Source organism: Gallinula chloropus (genome assembly GCF_964237585.1).
Source record: "Gallinula chloropus genome assembly, chromosome: 6".
NCBI classification, from domain to species: domain Eukaryota; kingdom Metazoa; phylum Chordata; class Aves; order Gruiformes; family Rallidae; genus Gallinula; species Gallinula chloropus.
The window spans coordinates 7067012-7084620 of record NC_140091.1 but is presented as its reverse complement, the minus strand read 5'-3'; the positions used below and the strand labels follow the sequence as shown (position 1 = coordinate 7084620).

At 42.7% G+C, this 17609-nt stretch overlaps 1 protein-coding gene across 1 annotated transcript in view; it reads left to right on the top strand.

Moving 5' to 3' along the window:
* The first annotated feature begins 8425 nt into the window (after positions 1 to 8425).
* RNF11 (ring finger protein 11) overlaps positions 8426 to 17609 on the top strand; it is a 32634-nt gene continuing 23450 nt past the window's right edge. Inside the window, exon 1 of the mRNA XM_084265993.1 lies at positions 8426 to 9070. Coding sequence (XP_084122119.1) covers positions 8948 to 9070 — 123 coding nt within the window. The 5' untranslated portion in view covers positions 8426 to 8947. The remainder of the gene's footprint in view (positions 9071 to 17609) is intronic.

The following is a 17609-nucleotide window of genomic DNA, read 5'->3' as shown; positions in this document are numbered from 1 at the left end:
GATGTTACATCATGGAGGCACTTCTGCCTGACTTTCCCTAGATGTCGCTACACTTTCTGGCTACTTTATTATGGCTTTTATTATTAATCAGAAAAATATATAGTTTCCTAATTTCTGCATATAGAAGAAGTAAGTAACTATCATATGGTGATCCAATTTCTTCTGAGTGGCAAAAAGAGATTTTAATTATATGCACATGTTACTATATATAATAGACTATATACAATATATTCTACTAATTTCATACTGAAATTTGAAAATAGCTTTTATTACAGACTTGCTTTCACACCCTTTACCTTCCTAACACTCTTCTTCCCAAGTACATTGGCTCATTGAGTCTGGAGTTCCTTGTTCTTTTCCATTACTCTGTGCTGAAACCAAGTATTGCCTTAAGGATATTCCTAAAGTTTCCTGATTCAGTTTTCATGCATAGTTTGCTATTCTTTCTCTCTTAACAATTTTGTCAAAGAAAAAAATATTCCTGCCCTTATATGATTTTGCCACCCAAAGCCTCATTTATACTATACAAATGCTACAGGAAACTACTCCAGGAATTCAAGGCAGGATTCAGGCTTTTTAGTGTTTTAGCTGATTCAGACTTAAAATAGAGTTCTGGTGGCAACATCCTTGTTTCCATCCCTGTTTATCACCTCTCCCTAATTTGCTATTTCTTACCTGTAGAAGCAGTCTTCAAAAAGCAAGTGATGACTTCTACATATGAATGAAGTTTCTATACTGTCCATCAATAGGAAGACCCTCCAGATTATTGCAAAGACTACCAAAATATCATCAGATAGTCCAAGTATTTCAAATCCAAGTTGTGCTGAAGTAGTCATTGATTGGTTGTCCACAAGATGGGGCTTCTACAACAGAGATCTTTGTATCAAAATTTAAGATTCTGATACAAAAGTTATGAATGGTGTTACAGTTGACAGGAACACTTTTAGCCCATACTTTCAAATTCTGGCACAGGAACAGTCCTCACAAAAGAAACTCCACTCCTCATTTCTCACATAAAAACAATAATCCTTCAGGAAATCAAATCAGCAGAAGTGATTTTACCTTGTCCTTAGCCCTTGCACTGTGCTGGTGCACAGCTTATGACTCAGAGGCAGTACATGCTATTACAAGTGTCCTGTGCCTTGCAGAAACTCTGTAAGGTCAATAATTCTACATGAGCTTTTGTGGGAAAGCACACAGTCCAAAACACCAAGTGAAGTGTATGTTGGTTTGAGACATTTCCTAAGTCAGTATGTAGTCTAATATAAGAATTTCTACAGCAGTCTGCAAGTCCACTGTTAGGATGTTCCTGCTAAGATGATAACACCTCCAAAAAAAAAAAGTTAAGAGAAAGTAGCTCTATAGAGCCTGTAATTTCTATAAACTTAATTGAAAGAGGGAAAAGTTTGCTGTTACAGAAACCATAGGCATGTACTTCAAAATAAATGAAAAGAAAAAATTTTTTCTTAGACACAAGAATTTTGCAATATTTTTTTCAAAACAATAGGAGTAGCCTTACACATCTTTTACTGGCTTGTTTCAGTTTGCAGGCAGTGTTTGTTCAGCCAGTGTGTGATTAGTTCTGCTTAAAAACAGGCCTCCCTCCTCTCTTGTCAGGTACATAAGCTTAAACAGTTGAGATAGCCTGTCCTGGTTTTGGTTGTGTGGAGATTCCTGTAAAACATGACTATCTGGGATGGTACAACTACTTTCCTGTATCCCTTATCATAGCACTAGAGAAATGACCAAGATTTAGTTTAAGATCATTCCAGTTTTCTGCATGCTGTAGTTGTTTTCTAGAAACTTTTGCAGGAAGCACAATATTCTGTCAGGCAACAGAAGTGTTTGTGCATGCAAAAGCAAACACTGGTACAAATTTCCAGCCTGCCCTCCCTTCAAGAGGAGGGTGCAAACTCAAGGACTATTCAACAAGCAAAACTCAGCCTTAAGAAGAGGAAAGACTTCTAGCCAGGTGGTAATTTCCCAGAGACTAACTCCTCCCCAGTGCCAAGGCAGTCATTCACAAACACCTAATAGTTTTGGTACAAAATCTTCAGTGGTACCTCCTCACATTCCTTCTGTCCAGTCTCCAGTAACTTGACTTCTGCAGTCCAGCTAGCTGAACTGTCAGAGACCTGAGTTTAACAAGAACTGCAAAACAGTGCCTTCAGACTAATCATCTGTGGCAGCATAAAATAAGAAAATCCGGGTAGGCAGGAATTACCCAGAGTAGAATAGAGTGTGACACTGAGCTACAAACTGGAATCAGTGATGTCTTATGAAAAAGGAAGCATACTAAGTTTCATAAATGACATTTTTGCACCTACTAAATAATATTCTCTTTACTAAACACTGAAGTTTTAACTGGAGTACTCCGTCCAATTCTGGATGCCACGTTTACTGAGAAGCAGACCAAAGAGAGAGTCTTCAGAACAGTGAAATGAATGTGAGATTTAAAAATCATGATCCATAAGGAAAGACTGAAACATAGCAGCATGGTAACAGTTTTCAGATAGCTAAAAATCACTGCAACAGTGCAGACAGGACATGTAATACTAGTCAAACTCTTTAGCAATCCTAGATATTAGGAAAAAACTTGGAATTGCAAGGGATCAGAACACAGTACCTACAGATGCCATTCAGTATCAAACATTTTCAACAGTTGTCTGTCAAAGAATGATAGAGACATAGGTGCTATTGGATTGGGACAGAGTTGTGTATCAGAGGGCCATGCTCTGTAGGTTGTCATGATCCTTTCCATGTGAGTTTTTATCACTCTGTTGCTGCAGAAGACCTACAGCTACCTGCAGGAAGAAAACAGAGATTTCAAGCTACAGGAAAAAATGGTAAAAATCAGAGAAAGAGGAAGGGTCAGGAGAAGGTGACCAAGAGGTGTTTTAAGTTGTGCAGCAGTATGTATAGTTAACTTGGACCAGTGATAAATGGCCCAGTTCTGTTTCAAATAGGAACAAGCATTTTGGATACTCCTTTACTGTTGCAGTGTACTGAAGGCTTTGTGAGGAATCAAAAGCCTCCAAGATAAAAGACCAATTCAAATGAAATAATACCACGTTCAACTTCATAATCCTCATTAGCTGAGACAGTAATTTGGGCTTCCAGACCTGCTACTCCAAAGACCTATTTTTTCCCCAAATCTTGGATAGAATATCCCTGAACCCCCAGTGATGGCACTTGGTGACTAACATACTAGCCACTGGTGAATTCTGGATAGAGCTCACTCCTTGCAATTCAGGAAGTATTTACACACAGCAAAAAGTGAAGAATTACCAACACAACATTAAATTACACTTTATTAAAATGATAATTTAGAAGATTAATTAAAACATATATTTCTGTGTATTGAATATCTGCAACTTGTTGAATGCCAACACAGTACTCAAGTGTGTCAAGCCTGTCAGAGCAATGTGTCAGCAGGTCAACACCCCTGCTCAAACACAAGTCACCCTGCAGTAACTGTGATTCGTTAACATGCTGCTATTGGGAGCTTCACCACCCATCCTACTTACCCAATTTTTACCTACTGCCATGTTTTCTTACTGGGATTTTCTAAAGATATAAGGATGAGTAAGAATTAAAACAACACAGCAGTAATGCATCTGTTGTAAATCACCCAAGAGAAATGAAATAATATAAACCAGTCTGTAAGCTTTTGGGGTTATCTGTATATAATCTACTGCAACTAAAACCATTTCTGAGGCATTTAACCTAATCTGCCCTTCAAAGCAGATAAGTGAGATTCCCAAACAATAATTTGCAGTGTAATTTGCAGTTGCACTTTTGCAGTTTGAAATAATTTCCTAATGTCTCTGAGCCCATCACCTCTTGGTTGAGGTCCATGGAACATGAAAAAAATGTATTCCTTCTCTCTGCAGAGAAAGTTTTTATGTTCTTGAAGATCACTGCTATTTTCCCCAACACTTCCCTTATCTTGAGACTAAACAACCCCAATTCTTTCAGTCTCTCCTCTCAGATCATGTTTTCTAGGTCTCTGATCATTCTTGAAGTTGAGACTGTGGTAATATGTGGTACACAGAGGTAAAAGAAAATTGACTCCTACACAGAATTCACCATGAAGCTGGGTGAGAGAAGGTTTATTTGAAGAGGTTTCTTTTGTATGACTGTCTGCTTTGTTGTTTGGGGTTTGTTTTTAATGCCAAAGTACGTGTCCTTTTCCTTCTTTGTGACACACAGCATAGGTGCCCCAGTGCATGCAGTAGGTAGGCATCACACTCCCTGGTGAGAAAACATTTTTGATCTGGGAAAAATGGTTATTATTGAAGGGAACTTGTTTATGCCAATAATGGAAAATATATCTTTAACAAAATGGTATCTTTGGGATAAACTGATATAAGTGGTATTTGTGATACCAGGATAATTTAAGCAGAAGTTTAAGTAATTTTTAAGATCATGAGCAAAATGCTGCATCACATAGTGCATTTCAGGGAAATAAATTAGTTCCATAAATGCTTTCTAGTGCTGCATTCACTGTCTCTTGAAAAAACAATATACAATTGTAATACATACTGAGAAATGTCTATGGTTCAACTAAAACCAACAAAAAGTAATCATGTGCATTTTAGAAGATGCTATAGACTTTATAACCAGATAAATTAACTCAGTCATTCCCATAATCAGATTCACATATATAATAGAAAAATGTAATTTACTTCCATTCTCCAGAGATCTTTTTTTTCCAGAGAAAGGTTTTAAAATTGTAATGTGTCTTACTCACCACTGAGCAAACAGTGCTATCTCTGAACCTATGGGTACCATGGCACGGAATGATTGTGCTCTGAAGCTCACTGGGCTTCTCTACTGGAATAGAGAAAGCAATCTTATCCAGGAGTTGGATAAAACATAATAGGAGATGATAAGTGCTGGTAAAATAAGACTGATGGAAGGAAGTGAAAAAACTTTTCCATGATGAGGACAGAAAAGGTCTTTCAAAAACTTGTTGAGCGTGGCACACTAAACATACCCAAAACGTTGCCCAACAATTACATGACCATGGATCATGTAAAATGAAATCACCAGAGGGTCTTTTATCTATGTATTAGGCAATTCATTATGTCAGCTTTGCAGAGAAACTATTACAAGAAAGACTTTTCACATACTCAGTGTTTTTTTACTTGGAACTCACAAAGAAAGGGATTTTTCAGCGAGATGGCTCATCACCTCTGGCTAGGCCACACGAGCCTTAAGAGTACAGCATTACATAACTTGCCTCCCCTCACCACAAAAAACATCCAAAATAAAACATTCGATCGGTTGCATCTCTTAAAAAAAAATAAAAAATATTTTTCATTAATTTGTTTTGTTTTAAAAAATACATTTAACTTAAAAGATGCTATCTGCCAAAAAGTGGTGAGAACAGAGACGTGCAGGATGTTGTTGTATCGAGCCTTATCAGAACATTAATCCTGTGCACTGACAAATTTCAGACTATCCCATTTCCACTCTGACAACAGATTATAACCAACTTTTAAAAAGTTTACAGGTAAGAAAAACTTTCATGGACTTAGGTTGCCAGTTCTGTATTGATTTTAGTCCGACACAAATATTTCTACTTGCATTCATCTTTTCTACCAGTACTATATATGCAGCCCCTAACCACTACATGGCTCTTTTTTCCATCTATAGGATCATTTTAAGGCTCTAGAAAGTCCAGTCTGATAATTACTTGTTCCCCAAACCAAGTGGGAGAATAAAAACCAGACAGAAGTGAAGCCATCAGGTAAACTGTCCTACAGTGGTGCTAGAACAGGAAAAATCACATTGTCTTGGAAAAAGCCCTAACCTATAAAACCTGTGAGCCTCCAAATATGTACGGCACAAGGATCACCTACAGCATAAAGAAGTCATGTTTTGTTCTGGTCTATATTTTATTTGGTCCATACTCAATTCTGTGAGACACCTACATGTGCAAGGACCATTTCTGCATCCACTTCCAAACACACAGACCCTTCTAAGCAGCCTCTGTACTTAAAACTATTGCCTATGGAAGCCTGCCAGGTCTGTTCAATTTTCTGTACCTTAATACTAAGAAACACTGAAAACAGCTCATGTGTTCTCTAGAAAAAAAAACCCAACTCCTACGAAATGGTTATTGAGCAATAAGGACAATCAGCCTCTACCTTGAAAAGCTCTTCAGCTGCTTTCTTGTCTCTGAGCTGCAAAAGATGTGGTAGCCTCACAGTCACACCACAGTGTACTTGGGGATATTAAAGGACAACATTTGTGCATTCATGAACCCAAGAATTTTCCATTCTCTAGGACCACTGTACCACTTGTGAGCTGGGGGTACAAAGCCATTATTAACCACCTACCTGGCATAACAGTGAATGGCCCTAGAAAAACAAACAGCTTAAACCATCCTGACTTCGAAGAACTCAGTAATGATTGGTGGCTCTTCCTCTTTCAGAGCTCCCATGGGTACGGAGCCTGTCATGTTACGAAGCCAAATGCAAACTGCTGCTTCCCCTTTGGTCTCAGAGTCCATCACAAAAAGCAGCTATTTTCCAGCATTTGGTAAGTGTCCATCTCTTAAACGGAGGCCAGATTTGGAGCATCCTGTACATACTAATGGGAAAGTTCTAACCAGAGTTAACATTGATTCCTTCTGGAGATCTGACTTAAGGTAAATAAATGCAACATCTATTCTGTGGGAGCCCAGAGTATGCCCCAGCTGTACCCTGACTGTGTATCAGGATGAGATCAAAGACCCCTGTTTGCATGCTGGTTTCCAAAGGAAGGACATCTTGGTATTCCATCCAGTGTACAGTCACCATATGTTCCCACAGAACTCCACACTGTACAGAAGCAGGACTGCAGGGAACACTGCAGCACATGCCTGTGGTCTACACTGAGCTGCACCACCGACATGGGGCTGAAGCTCCAGAGAGAGAACAAACTACCACATGACAGCTGAATAAGGAAGTCTGTCTAGTTGTCCCTAGTCTTGTTCACAATGCTGCCACCACACAACTGAAAATACCAGTAACACAGCTGGAGTCTCACCACCAGTTCCTCACAGCTGACAGCTCTGACATTGCCTTAACCTTGAAATCATGTCTGGGTGAGGCAGTGGTTTGCTGGATCCTCTCCAATGATTGCTTACCTAATTTTCCTATTATACCAAGTCAACGCACTCATAGGATAAACACTCAAATGACCAAGTCATGTACAGCAGTCATTATTATTTACAGAAGCCTATTGCAAAGCTTCTCCATCATGGGCAGTGCTCACAATCTGCAAAACGTTTATATTCTCAGTTTCTTAGAAAAGCTGTCTTTGAACTCCATAAATGCTAGCAGTAACTTTTTTATTGCTACAGATTTTACACTAAAGCTGTTTAGGTTATCCATTGATAAGCAGCCAAACAAAATTCCTAGACACTAATGGAATTAAATCTTCAAGAAAGAACTCACATCGATAATCAGCAAAAAGTCTGTCCCCAGACTAACTCCACCACAGGACCTCTCAAATGCTGAAGTAAAGGTTGTAGAGCCTAATAGGTCACCGTGGACAACTGGTTTGTAGATACTTTGACCTAAGATGGAAACTCTAGTGCAAACCAGAACTGAGGTGGATCAGCAGAGAACTCAATGATAAAAAGTAGCCATGCTATATAGAGATTGCACTTTCTAGCTGTTCTCACCTGCACCAAACTTACTTCTCATAAATAAAAAAACCCAAACCAAACGACCACCAAAACCTGAACAATTGACTTTTAAATATATTCCATGGTCTGAACCTGAAAGCCCAGGTAGGATTTTGAGGAACCATCCCAGGTGACAAAGCTGGAAAGAACACTTAAAGCATTATCCTATGAAGTGGAAAAAAAGGAGTGTTGCTCCCCTCTGCCCGGGTCTGTGCAGCACCCAATCGAAGCGAAGAGAGGGGCGTCGATCTATACTTACCGATATTTACATCCAAGCACCAATATTTATTACTTTTTTCTTTTAATGAAGGAAAAGAGCTACATGCACGATTTATCTCACAGCCCTGATACAAGAAGCGCCTGTTGCTTTTTTTGGCTCCACACTCGGGGTTCACCGCCCTGCCCCTACAACCATTATCCGTGCCCATCGGAGAAAACCCGTTTCCTTTCAAGAAACAACCCGGGGCTGAGCCACCCACCGGGGAAGGACCCTTGGCCTGCCACAAACCGCCACCAGCCGGGGTGGTGGGATGCGGGGGGTGCCTGCGGCCGCCGCGGAGAGACCGGAGCCCCGCTGCCGCCAGCCTCGCTTCACCGCCCGCCCCCTCCGCCGGCCCGGGGCCGCCTTTCCGCCTCAGCCGCGCCGCCATGCCCGGAAAACAAACAAAAACAAAGCGCTCCCGGGGGGTGGAGCAACGCGGCACCCACCATTTTGGGGGCCGGGGGGGGAGCCCACCGCCTCGCAGGCAGCAGCTGCCGTACGAGGCCGCCCTCTCCGCCCCGTATTCGCCTCATCCCGCCGAGGGCGGGCAAGGCTCCCCCTCGCCGCGAAGCCGGGTGAGGCGGAGTGGGGCCTTGCGGCTGTTAACCTGGCCCGGCGGGGAGGAGTGAGAGGAGGAGCCAGGGCGGCCTGTGCGACAAAGCCCAGTGCGCAGGGAGCTGGTGACCAGGAAGCAGAACAGCGCCAAGCTGCCGCGGGGCGGGCGGACCCCACCGGAGCCCGCTGCCCCACGCCGCCCCCCCGGGGGGTGGGAGGCTAGTCCTGCCGCCCCCCCGGCTCGGGGGTCGGGGCGGCCGCGGAGCGGGAGGCGGCCGGGCTATTGCTAAGCCGCTTAGGGCCGGGGCTGGCATGAGCCTCCCCGGCGGGGCGGCTGAGGGCTGCGCGCTGCGGCGGGGAGGCTGAGGGCGCGGAGCCGCCGGCGGCGGGGGCTGGCGGTCCGTCCCTGAGGAGGTGGCGGAGGGGGAGCCCCGCTCCCCGGCGGAAAGATGGGGAACTGCCTCAAGTCCCCCACCTCGGATGACATCTCGCTGCTCCATGAGTCCCAGTCGGACAGAGCCAGTTACGGGGACGGGGCTGAGCCGGATCAGGAGCCGCCGCCGCCATATCAGGTAGGGGAGGGGGCGGGGAGCGCCGCGGTGGGGGCCGGAGGTGCGGGGCGGGCAGCGGGAGGCGGCGAGGCCTTGGGGAAAAGGGGTGAGGAGCGGGGGCCGCGGTGTGGGGCGGCCGCCAGGCCGCTCGCCCTGAGGGGCGGGCCGGGGACCGCCGCTGACACCCGGCCGCCGCTCCTGCGCTGCCCGAGCCTCTCCCTTTCCGCTCACGCGTACCGGGGGGGAGAGCCGCTTTGTTTCTTCCAGTCTCGTAGCTCGGGCCTCTCGGCAGACGGGAGGCGAGGTTCCGGCGGCGGCCGCCAGCGGGGGGAGTCGGGCGGGCCGGGCCCGGCTGGGGGCAGGAAGGGGTCGGCTCCGCCGCCGGGCTTTGGGCGGCCGCGGGGTCCCGGCGGAGGAAGAGGAGGAAAGCAGGCGCTGGCCGTCCGGCCGGTGCCGCGTCCTTTGTTGCCTGTCTGCGGTGACATCACCGTCTGGCGTTGCGCTGCTCGGGTGACGCTCCGGGACGGGGACCGCGGGTGCGTGGGGTGCCCGGGCTTTGTCCGGCCGCGGTCACCATCGGGGCAGACTCCCGTATTTTTAGCAGCATCAGATCCCCAGTAAGTAACTTCCCCAGCGCAGTGGATTCTATTTCCTTCTGTCGTGTGGGGCACCGGCAGGAAAGTGTTTCCCATTGTTGGTTTTTTTTTTCCCTGTCTCTGAGAGAATCTGTTAATTTACATCTTGATGACGACTCACGGGGGGGAGGGGTGCGGGAGGCCATGTATTTCGTTTTATCGCGTTCCCCACAGCGGGGGATAGCGTTGATGTAGAGTGGTGATGGTGTCAGTATGACTTGGCTGCTCCTCAGGGGATGGCTGCAGAAAGGGGAAGCTGAACATGGGGTTGCACTTGTCTGGTCCTTGTCATCTCCGTCCCCATATATAGAAATGTCTGTTGCCCTAAACAAGAGATCTACAGTAAGCACTCTTACAGCAGTAAAAGATAGAAACATCCCCCAGTCTCCCTGAAAAAAACAACCCCAGTGGTATAACTGCACATCTTATTGGAGTTTTAAAACTGTTTTCCTACCTGAGATAATTGGATGTGTTCCAGAGAAATCTATGGAAGTGACAGTTGCGTCACAAATTCTGGAGGATGACTTGAGAGCTGTGTTTTCTAGGATGGGAGTCACGTGGACTTCGACGTGCAATTAAGAAAATTGCAGAAAGTATTTAACTGGGTAGAAATGCAATCTTCAAATTTGAACAGAAGAGAAAACCTACAAATACTTTAACAAGTTCACGAATTGCAGCCCTGTTAGGAAGCCCTGTGAGTGTGGTGGAGACACTCTGTATGTAGCAGCCCTTGTTGGTGCAGTGAAGCAGCACTGGTAGTGTATAGCTGTTTGTTTTGTTTGGGTACAAAAGCTTAATATTACAATACAATTCCTGACATGGGGATTTTTTTTCTTCCTGACTTCTAAACTATGCCTGCTGAAGTCCAGTAAATAGAAAGTGCTTGGTGGCAGATTAAGTTTTTCAAGGGTTGTGTTGTTCAAAGTTAAGCCTGATCTATCTGTGTGGTTCGTATGCATAATATTTTTCTCAAATCAATATAAAATAAATTGACTGTTCATGCTACTTGTTGCATTTTCATCTGTGCTTCTAGGAAGACCTGTGAAAGTGTGGGTTGTTTGTCTGTTGTTTTTTTTTCTCCCATTTGAAAATGACCTGTTAGCTCTTGCAAGTAGTTATGAGTCAAGTATACATGGTGTGCAGGCCTTCCTGTGCAGATTTTTATGTAGATAAGTACTTTCCCTCCATTGCCACATTTTTAAAAGTTACGTTTTCTTTAAGAACTTTTTGCACGTACATGTGGACGATTGACTGAGAAGACAGTAAGATAAATGAACTTAGAGATGCCTGTTTTTTAGTAAGTATATCCATGGCAAAACTTCCCTCTTGCTTGAATAAAGCTGTGTGGTAGCAGGCTATGTGCCCACAGACACTTGGCTGTCTGAAACATTGCTGGCTGTTCTCAAAGCCCCTCCACTGACTCTAGCAATTACTAAAGCTTCACCTTAAGGTAGCATTTTTGTCTTGTATGGTCAAAATTCAAAGCTACTCCTTCCACAGACTGTGAACCACGAAGGTCTGTGATTTAACCAAAAAAGAAAAGGCCTTGCCTGTAATATTGTGCAACACTTCATACACTGAGGTTGAAGGGAGTTATCATTTCGAGTTGTTTTGGGTTAAGATGTACAAGACAGAGTCCTTCACCTTCAGAGTCTTTCTGCTCTGTTACTGCTGTTGTGTTAGTAATAGGTCATTCTGTCTTTTTAACTTTCTGGTGGCAGCTTGGAGTCAGTGTTACAAATCAGAATGTATGAGTTTCATCCTTGTGTGTGGGATTACTGCTTTCACAGTATCTTAACTGGAATTAGAGTGTGTATGAAAATATATAGACCCGAGGAAGGAAAACAAGGAAGAGGATAAAATGAGTTTGAAAACTAACTTGTGGGAACTAGAAGAGTGTGCAAGAAATTAGGAGATAAACAATTTAAGATGTAATTACTGAAATTTCAGCCCCAGAATGGACGTGTTTTAGAAGAGAATAAAATTTAGTATGTTTGCTTCTCTTGGGTATGCATCGGTATGTCATCTTCCTGACTAGATCTTGCGAGGTGTGCAAAGTAGGAGAAGGAAGCTTGTTGGGTGAAGAGAATGCAGTTGTAGAAAACAACTTCTGCATCCCTTGTATCTAATGTCTGTACTATTTTGACATTTAAGATACTTTCTGACAGGATTGTGCCATGGGCATCCATGTTGGAATCTTGATAGGCCGTAATTTTTAGCTCTTTATTCTAACTGCAGAATGTGCCTCCACTAATCGTTTGAGTATTGCATGTCAAATTTCTTTTATCAGTGAATGCTATTGGACTGGCTGTGTAAAATTCCTGCTTCCAGAGGTGAGATTGGGAATTGGTTTGGCTGTGTGGGCATGCGGAGTAAGGGAGAATGTAACTTCCCTTCAGAGGCTCTGCGTGTACCTGTCTCTGCTCTCAGTTTCTGTGGCAGTAGGTGTTACCTGCCACAAAAAAAGGCTTCACAGAGGAAGCATCTTTTTAAACAGGTATCCGAGTTCATGAGAAAATGGTTTGTTAAAGCATCAGACATTTTCCAGTGCCATTGAGCTTAAGGGCTAACATGGGAAATAATTAAAACACACCAAAAAAAAGAAGAGCGTGTTTGTGTGGCGAGGGGACAGGATGTGATTTCAAGAGTGGGCCAGCGTTTTCATAGACAGACGCTAATTTTGGATGCCTCCATTTTAGAACCCAGAAATTACAACTGTCTTTCTAAGTGCTAAGCACATGCAGCTCCATTTTTAACCAGTGAATCTGTGATTAGGAAAGTGTTAGCTTTGGTTTTGTCTTTTTTTCAAGTCCTCAAAATTGAGTATGCTTTCAAGTTTGTTTTCCTTTTCTGTGTATGAGTTCTTTGCCATCTGTTGGCAATATGCCTTCTGCTGTTTTTCCATACGACTTCACTGTTTTTTCCAGTTTCTCTTACTTATAGTAGTTCTTCTCAAAGACTTTGTTTTGCAGAACAGATGTGCCCATTTTCTTAATCCTTGTCTTTTATTTCTGTTCTTAAATGGTTTCTTAATAGTTGCAGGAAATAATTTGCCAGTTTAATAAACTTTGGTATTCTACACAGTACAAAATGTTTTACACAGAACAGAAATTTTAATGTATGTTAAAAATAAATTTTACACAGTACAGAATACATCTTTTTTCTCCCTGATTTTCTAAAAAATATTACTGTGAATAAAATATGTGTGTTTTCTAAAAAAAGATGTATAACGCTTGCTAAACTAATAAGCTAAAAGCGTAAGAAATAAGCACAAATTCTTGGTATTGATACTGAACTCATAAAAGCAGATTTGATATATATAAACTAATGAAATATTTTATCCCTTTACCTGAAAGGATCCAAAACATTCTCTGGTACTCAGAACCACCTTCTGTTGTCTTGCAGGCCCAGATAAAATATTTCAGTGGTTCTAGTGTGGGGTTTTTTTTAATTATTCATTTGTTTGGAGGGATTAATTTAAAACCTTTTGACCTGGATACTCCTTTGATTGGGCTGTAGGCACAAAATGAGATGGGAGATCACAAACATGAGCTTAACCCAATGTCATGCTCCCATAATCTTCCAAATGCTGTTGAGGACAGCAGGTTTTGAAAGTGCAATTTAGGATGTCTCATGGCTTCTCCTAAGCAGAGGTTGCTGCAATAGCCACTTTGGGCCTCCTCTGTTAGCTGTATGTCACCTGTATGCACTGTACCCTTGTCCCTGTCTGTTATGCTTTATTCTGGCTGTCCCAGCCTGTGATGGTGGTGCCCTGGGTCCTTAGTAAGTCATGCTCTGGGATCCCCTTGGCCTGTGTGTAGCACAGTAGATGCAGCCCTGGTGTGTTGCTTATCGAAGACGCTGAAGAAATCTTCAATTTGAAGTCAAAAAACTTAGTTGAAATAGTGTTTCTGAGTGAACCTTGCCCCTGTGGATGCATGTTGGGTATATTTTGCTCAGCAGAGAGGAAAAAACCTTATTATGCTCTCATCATGACTTAAGTAATATATTACGCTGGTGTTCTGATGCTGTCTTTTCAAAGGCATGGTAATTAGTATCATCAAAAATTGCAAACCAAATTAATTGTGATACAGGAGTTGCACCCATCTGTAGAAACATCTATACAAAATTCTCTTGGGCCATGAATAAGATTATTTATCATCTGTGTTTGCATTTCTTGTAGAAGGAAGGCTAGGGTAGTATAATGTAATTTAATGTTGAGTGGTTGTGCAAAGCCAGAACTGTTGGAATATGTTGGAACAGCATCAGAGGAGGAAGGATGTCATGGGAAAACATTACATATAGCAAGCCATCCATGAGAAAAGCAAACTGACTAGTAAGTTTACTTTTCATGTAAGAGAAAGGAGTATATTTAAAAATTGCCTCTGTAGGTCTTGCCCTTTTCTCTGCTTGTTCTCTGCATCTTGGCTACGATGTGTATGAATTACAGTTGTATTTGTGGGTGTCAACTGAAATGCTGCTCCAGCCCGCAAGACCTTAGTCTGGTGGAAACTTCAAAGGGCTTCAGACAGGGGAGTCTCTTTTGGTGTGTTGCTGGCTAGTGCCTTTGGGCAGCAGTGCTCCAGGAGGAGATCAGCTTCCATGAGGCAGAGGAGTGATGGAGAAGCTGAAGTCAAGAGTTTGTTGCATAGGTAAAAAGTGGTGGAGTAAGGCAATGATGTTTCTATTTACCTCTTTTCAAGGATGTGACTGCTTGAGCTACCTTCTATAATTCGGTCCCAGAAATGAACAACTGCTATAGTAGTATTCTGGAATAAAATCCTCTTAACTATGAAAGGCCAAGCACTAAGTAATAAAGTCACTCCTGATAAATAGTAACGATACAATTTAGACAGCTGCACTCAGAAAATCTGTAAGCCCCCCATATCTTCTGGTGCACTTGTGGTAAATTCTTTGTATGTGCAAAACTATACTAAACATTTTTTAAGCATCTTATATGTACGTGTGCACAGAGTTCACTTATACAGGCAGTCATGAAATACATGTTTTGTGAACTTCATTGTAATAACGTTCAGATTATTTGGTTTCTGAACAATATGCCATGACACTTCTTACTCTTTTCACATCTAAAGAACTTAGCAAGTTGTCTGGAGAATTGTATTGCTGATGATCCATGCTAGATTAAAAGCTTCCTGAGGATGCTAAGTCTAACTTCCTTTCTTGGTAACAGAATAAACTGTGCACCTGGATTTCCTGTCTTAATGTGTACTGGTTTCAGCACAGCCTGCCAGGCTGGCTCACTGGTGCTGTCTTCATTTTTCTAGTGAAAAAAGCATGGGGGATGGAGTGAAGAGAAGAAGGAAGATAAACCTGAAAAGAAAGGATACCAGATAGTATCACAGAGTTAGGTATAGATACCCATTCATAAACTGGTTTTAGTGATTATTGTTGGTGTTGTATTTCTTTCCCTGTTAGAAATAGATATTTTATCTCCCATTGGTTATAAATGTTAGATGTGACTAGAAGAAATGGGAAGTGTGTGCTGATGTTTGAGTTGTCTGTGTTATCATCTTTCTATTATCTTTCTATTATGAAAATTAGGGCTAGTTTCTAGACTCATTGCTGTTCACAGAATCACTAGGTTGAAAAAGACCTTTGAGATCATAGAGTCCAACTGTACCTATCCTCTACTAAACTGTATCAGTCAGCAGTTACTAAAGATCTGTTCCTAACTGTTCTGGCCAGAAGCATTTTTCAAGAGAAATTTTCAAAAGAAGATAAGTTTACAATCACACTTGACTGAGTGCTGCTTGCTGTTGTACAAGATTGGATTTCTGGATTAAGAAATGTCCTAAATTGTATCAAGAGTCCATCCCTGTGTTCACACATCCCTGCTCATTACTTCAACAGAGGAAAGAATCTCAGTTTAATGAACACTTGTGCAGACCCTGGTAATGGTTGTAGTCAAACTGGTTGCAAAATATAAGGTCAAGAAACTAAAAAGAACATAATTTGCTTGTGACAGACTTGTGTCTTCCTATCTTTGTGCCTGTCCTTGTTTTTGCTTTCCTATAGACACACAGAGGGAAACGTAGTTATATTTTGAAGAGGTAATGGTCTGTGGAATAGACTGAAGCAAATCAGCCATGACTTTTCTATGAGCTAATGAAACAGTTCCTAAGAGACCAAAGGATTACAAAATGAGCAGGTTTTTAGAGATGTCATGGCTGAGTTAGAATAAAACCTCTTCAGGGAAAAAAGCTGGAGTCACAGTTCTTTGACTCTAAAAGGCAAAGCAAGCTTCAGTCTTGATTTAGACCGCAAGAAAAATTTGCCCTGACATTGTGAAGGTCTCGGAAGTGATGTCTTGCTTCCTGAAGGTAGGATGTGTTTTTGTAGAAGATGCTATCTTTCTTGTAGCTCTGCCAGTCTCTGGGGGGGCAGCTGAAGCAGCAACTTGTCCCAGCAGAGCTAAAGTCACGTGTATCTGCCTTCTTGCTGGGTAAAACTACACTGTGGACTTGAACTAAAAAGAGCCCCCACACCCAAAACAAAACAGAATCCACCAAAAATCACTTTAGCAGCCCTACAGTAAGCCATTGTGGCTTAGTTCAGTGTTCTGTTTAGTTTGTAACTTAGCAAATGACTTAACTGATCTGTGCTTCAGTTTCCTCACTGTAAAATGAGGTGTAAAGAAGTAATAAAGTTTGTCTTTACAAACATGAATTAAATTACTCAGTGTGCCTGCACTAAAGTATTCCATGATATATTGATTTTAATAAAATAATACTCCTCTGTTATCTACCTTCTGTGGGAATTTATGACAAACCTACTGCTGTAGAGAGAGAACTTTATCAGAAGATCTGTTTAAGGCAGTAGATAAGTCTCTTAAACTGTTTTGGAATTTGATAGTTCAGTATTTATTTGGCAGCCCAAGTTCCAGGAATGAAGAGGCTGTGGAGATAGTAATAAGAAATCTTGCCTAATCAGGATGATAAATCTCCGTTATGCTGGCAGATTGTGCATTCTTTTGGGCAAGCCAACCCAAACAAGCGATACCGCCCTCCCCAAAATCTAGGACCACCATGTGTTTAGGAAGGTCTTATGTTTCTTGTGTGTACCACTGGCTCATTTTTGTGATCAGCAGCTGTTGCTGGCCATACATCTGGACCTTGGTTTCTGAACTAGGGGAAAATAAAATAGTTTTATGTTTTGAAGAGATAATGATCTGTGGAATGGGCTGAAGCAAATCAACCGTGACTTTCTTATGAACTAATGAAACCATTTCCAAGAGACCGGAGAGTTATGGAGAACGGTTGTTTTATTTACCAGCCCTCCACAGGAATCTGCCAGCCGCTCTGTTTCTCATCAGTGCAGAAGAAAAGTCAGAACGCTGGTGGCATAAAGGCTGCTGGGCCACGATCCACGTACAGTGACACGGACAGACAGCAGATGCGTGCGGCAACTGGAGGGGGAGATAAAAGAACCGTCCTTTCAACCACAGTTACATCAGCCAAATCACAACCAGCTGGTTTATTGCAAAGGGCATTTCTGCTGATCCACCAGAATGCTTGCGCATGCTCTCGGCTCCGCACGCGTGCGTGCGTGCATGCCATCGGCTGAAAGGCTAGGCTGATTTTTGGGCGCGCTCATCCTGCCTCTGTTTTTAGCCACTGGTTCAGTTTAGGGATGATGTAGACCTGAGCTGCCTGCGGGAGGACTGAAACTGTGGGAGGAATGAGAGAAACTGTGACTCAGGAAGTATAGTTCCTCCCTTAGCCCCAGCACACAGCGATGAATGTGCAGACTATTATCCCTGCAATACTGAAACCTGTTTCCCTTGATCATATTTTCTTGGACACTGGAGACACCTGTCCTCTCATCTGCTTTTTTTTCCCCATTCAAAGCAACTTGTATTTCTAGAGGCATAGTTCAGAAGCAGTCCTTGAGTGTTGTTCAGTGAA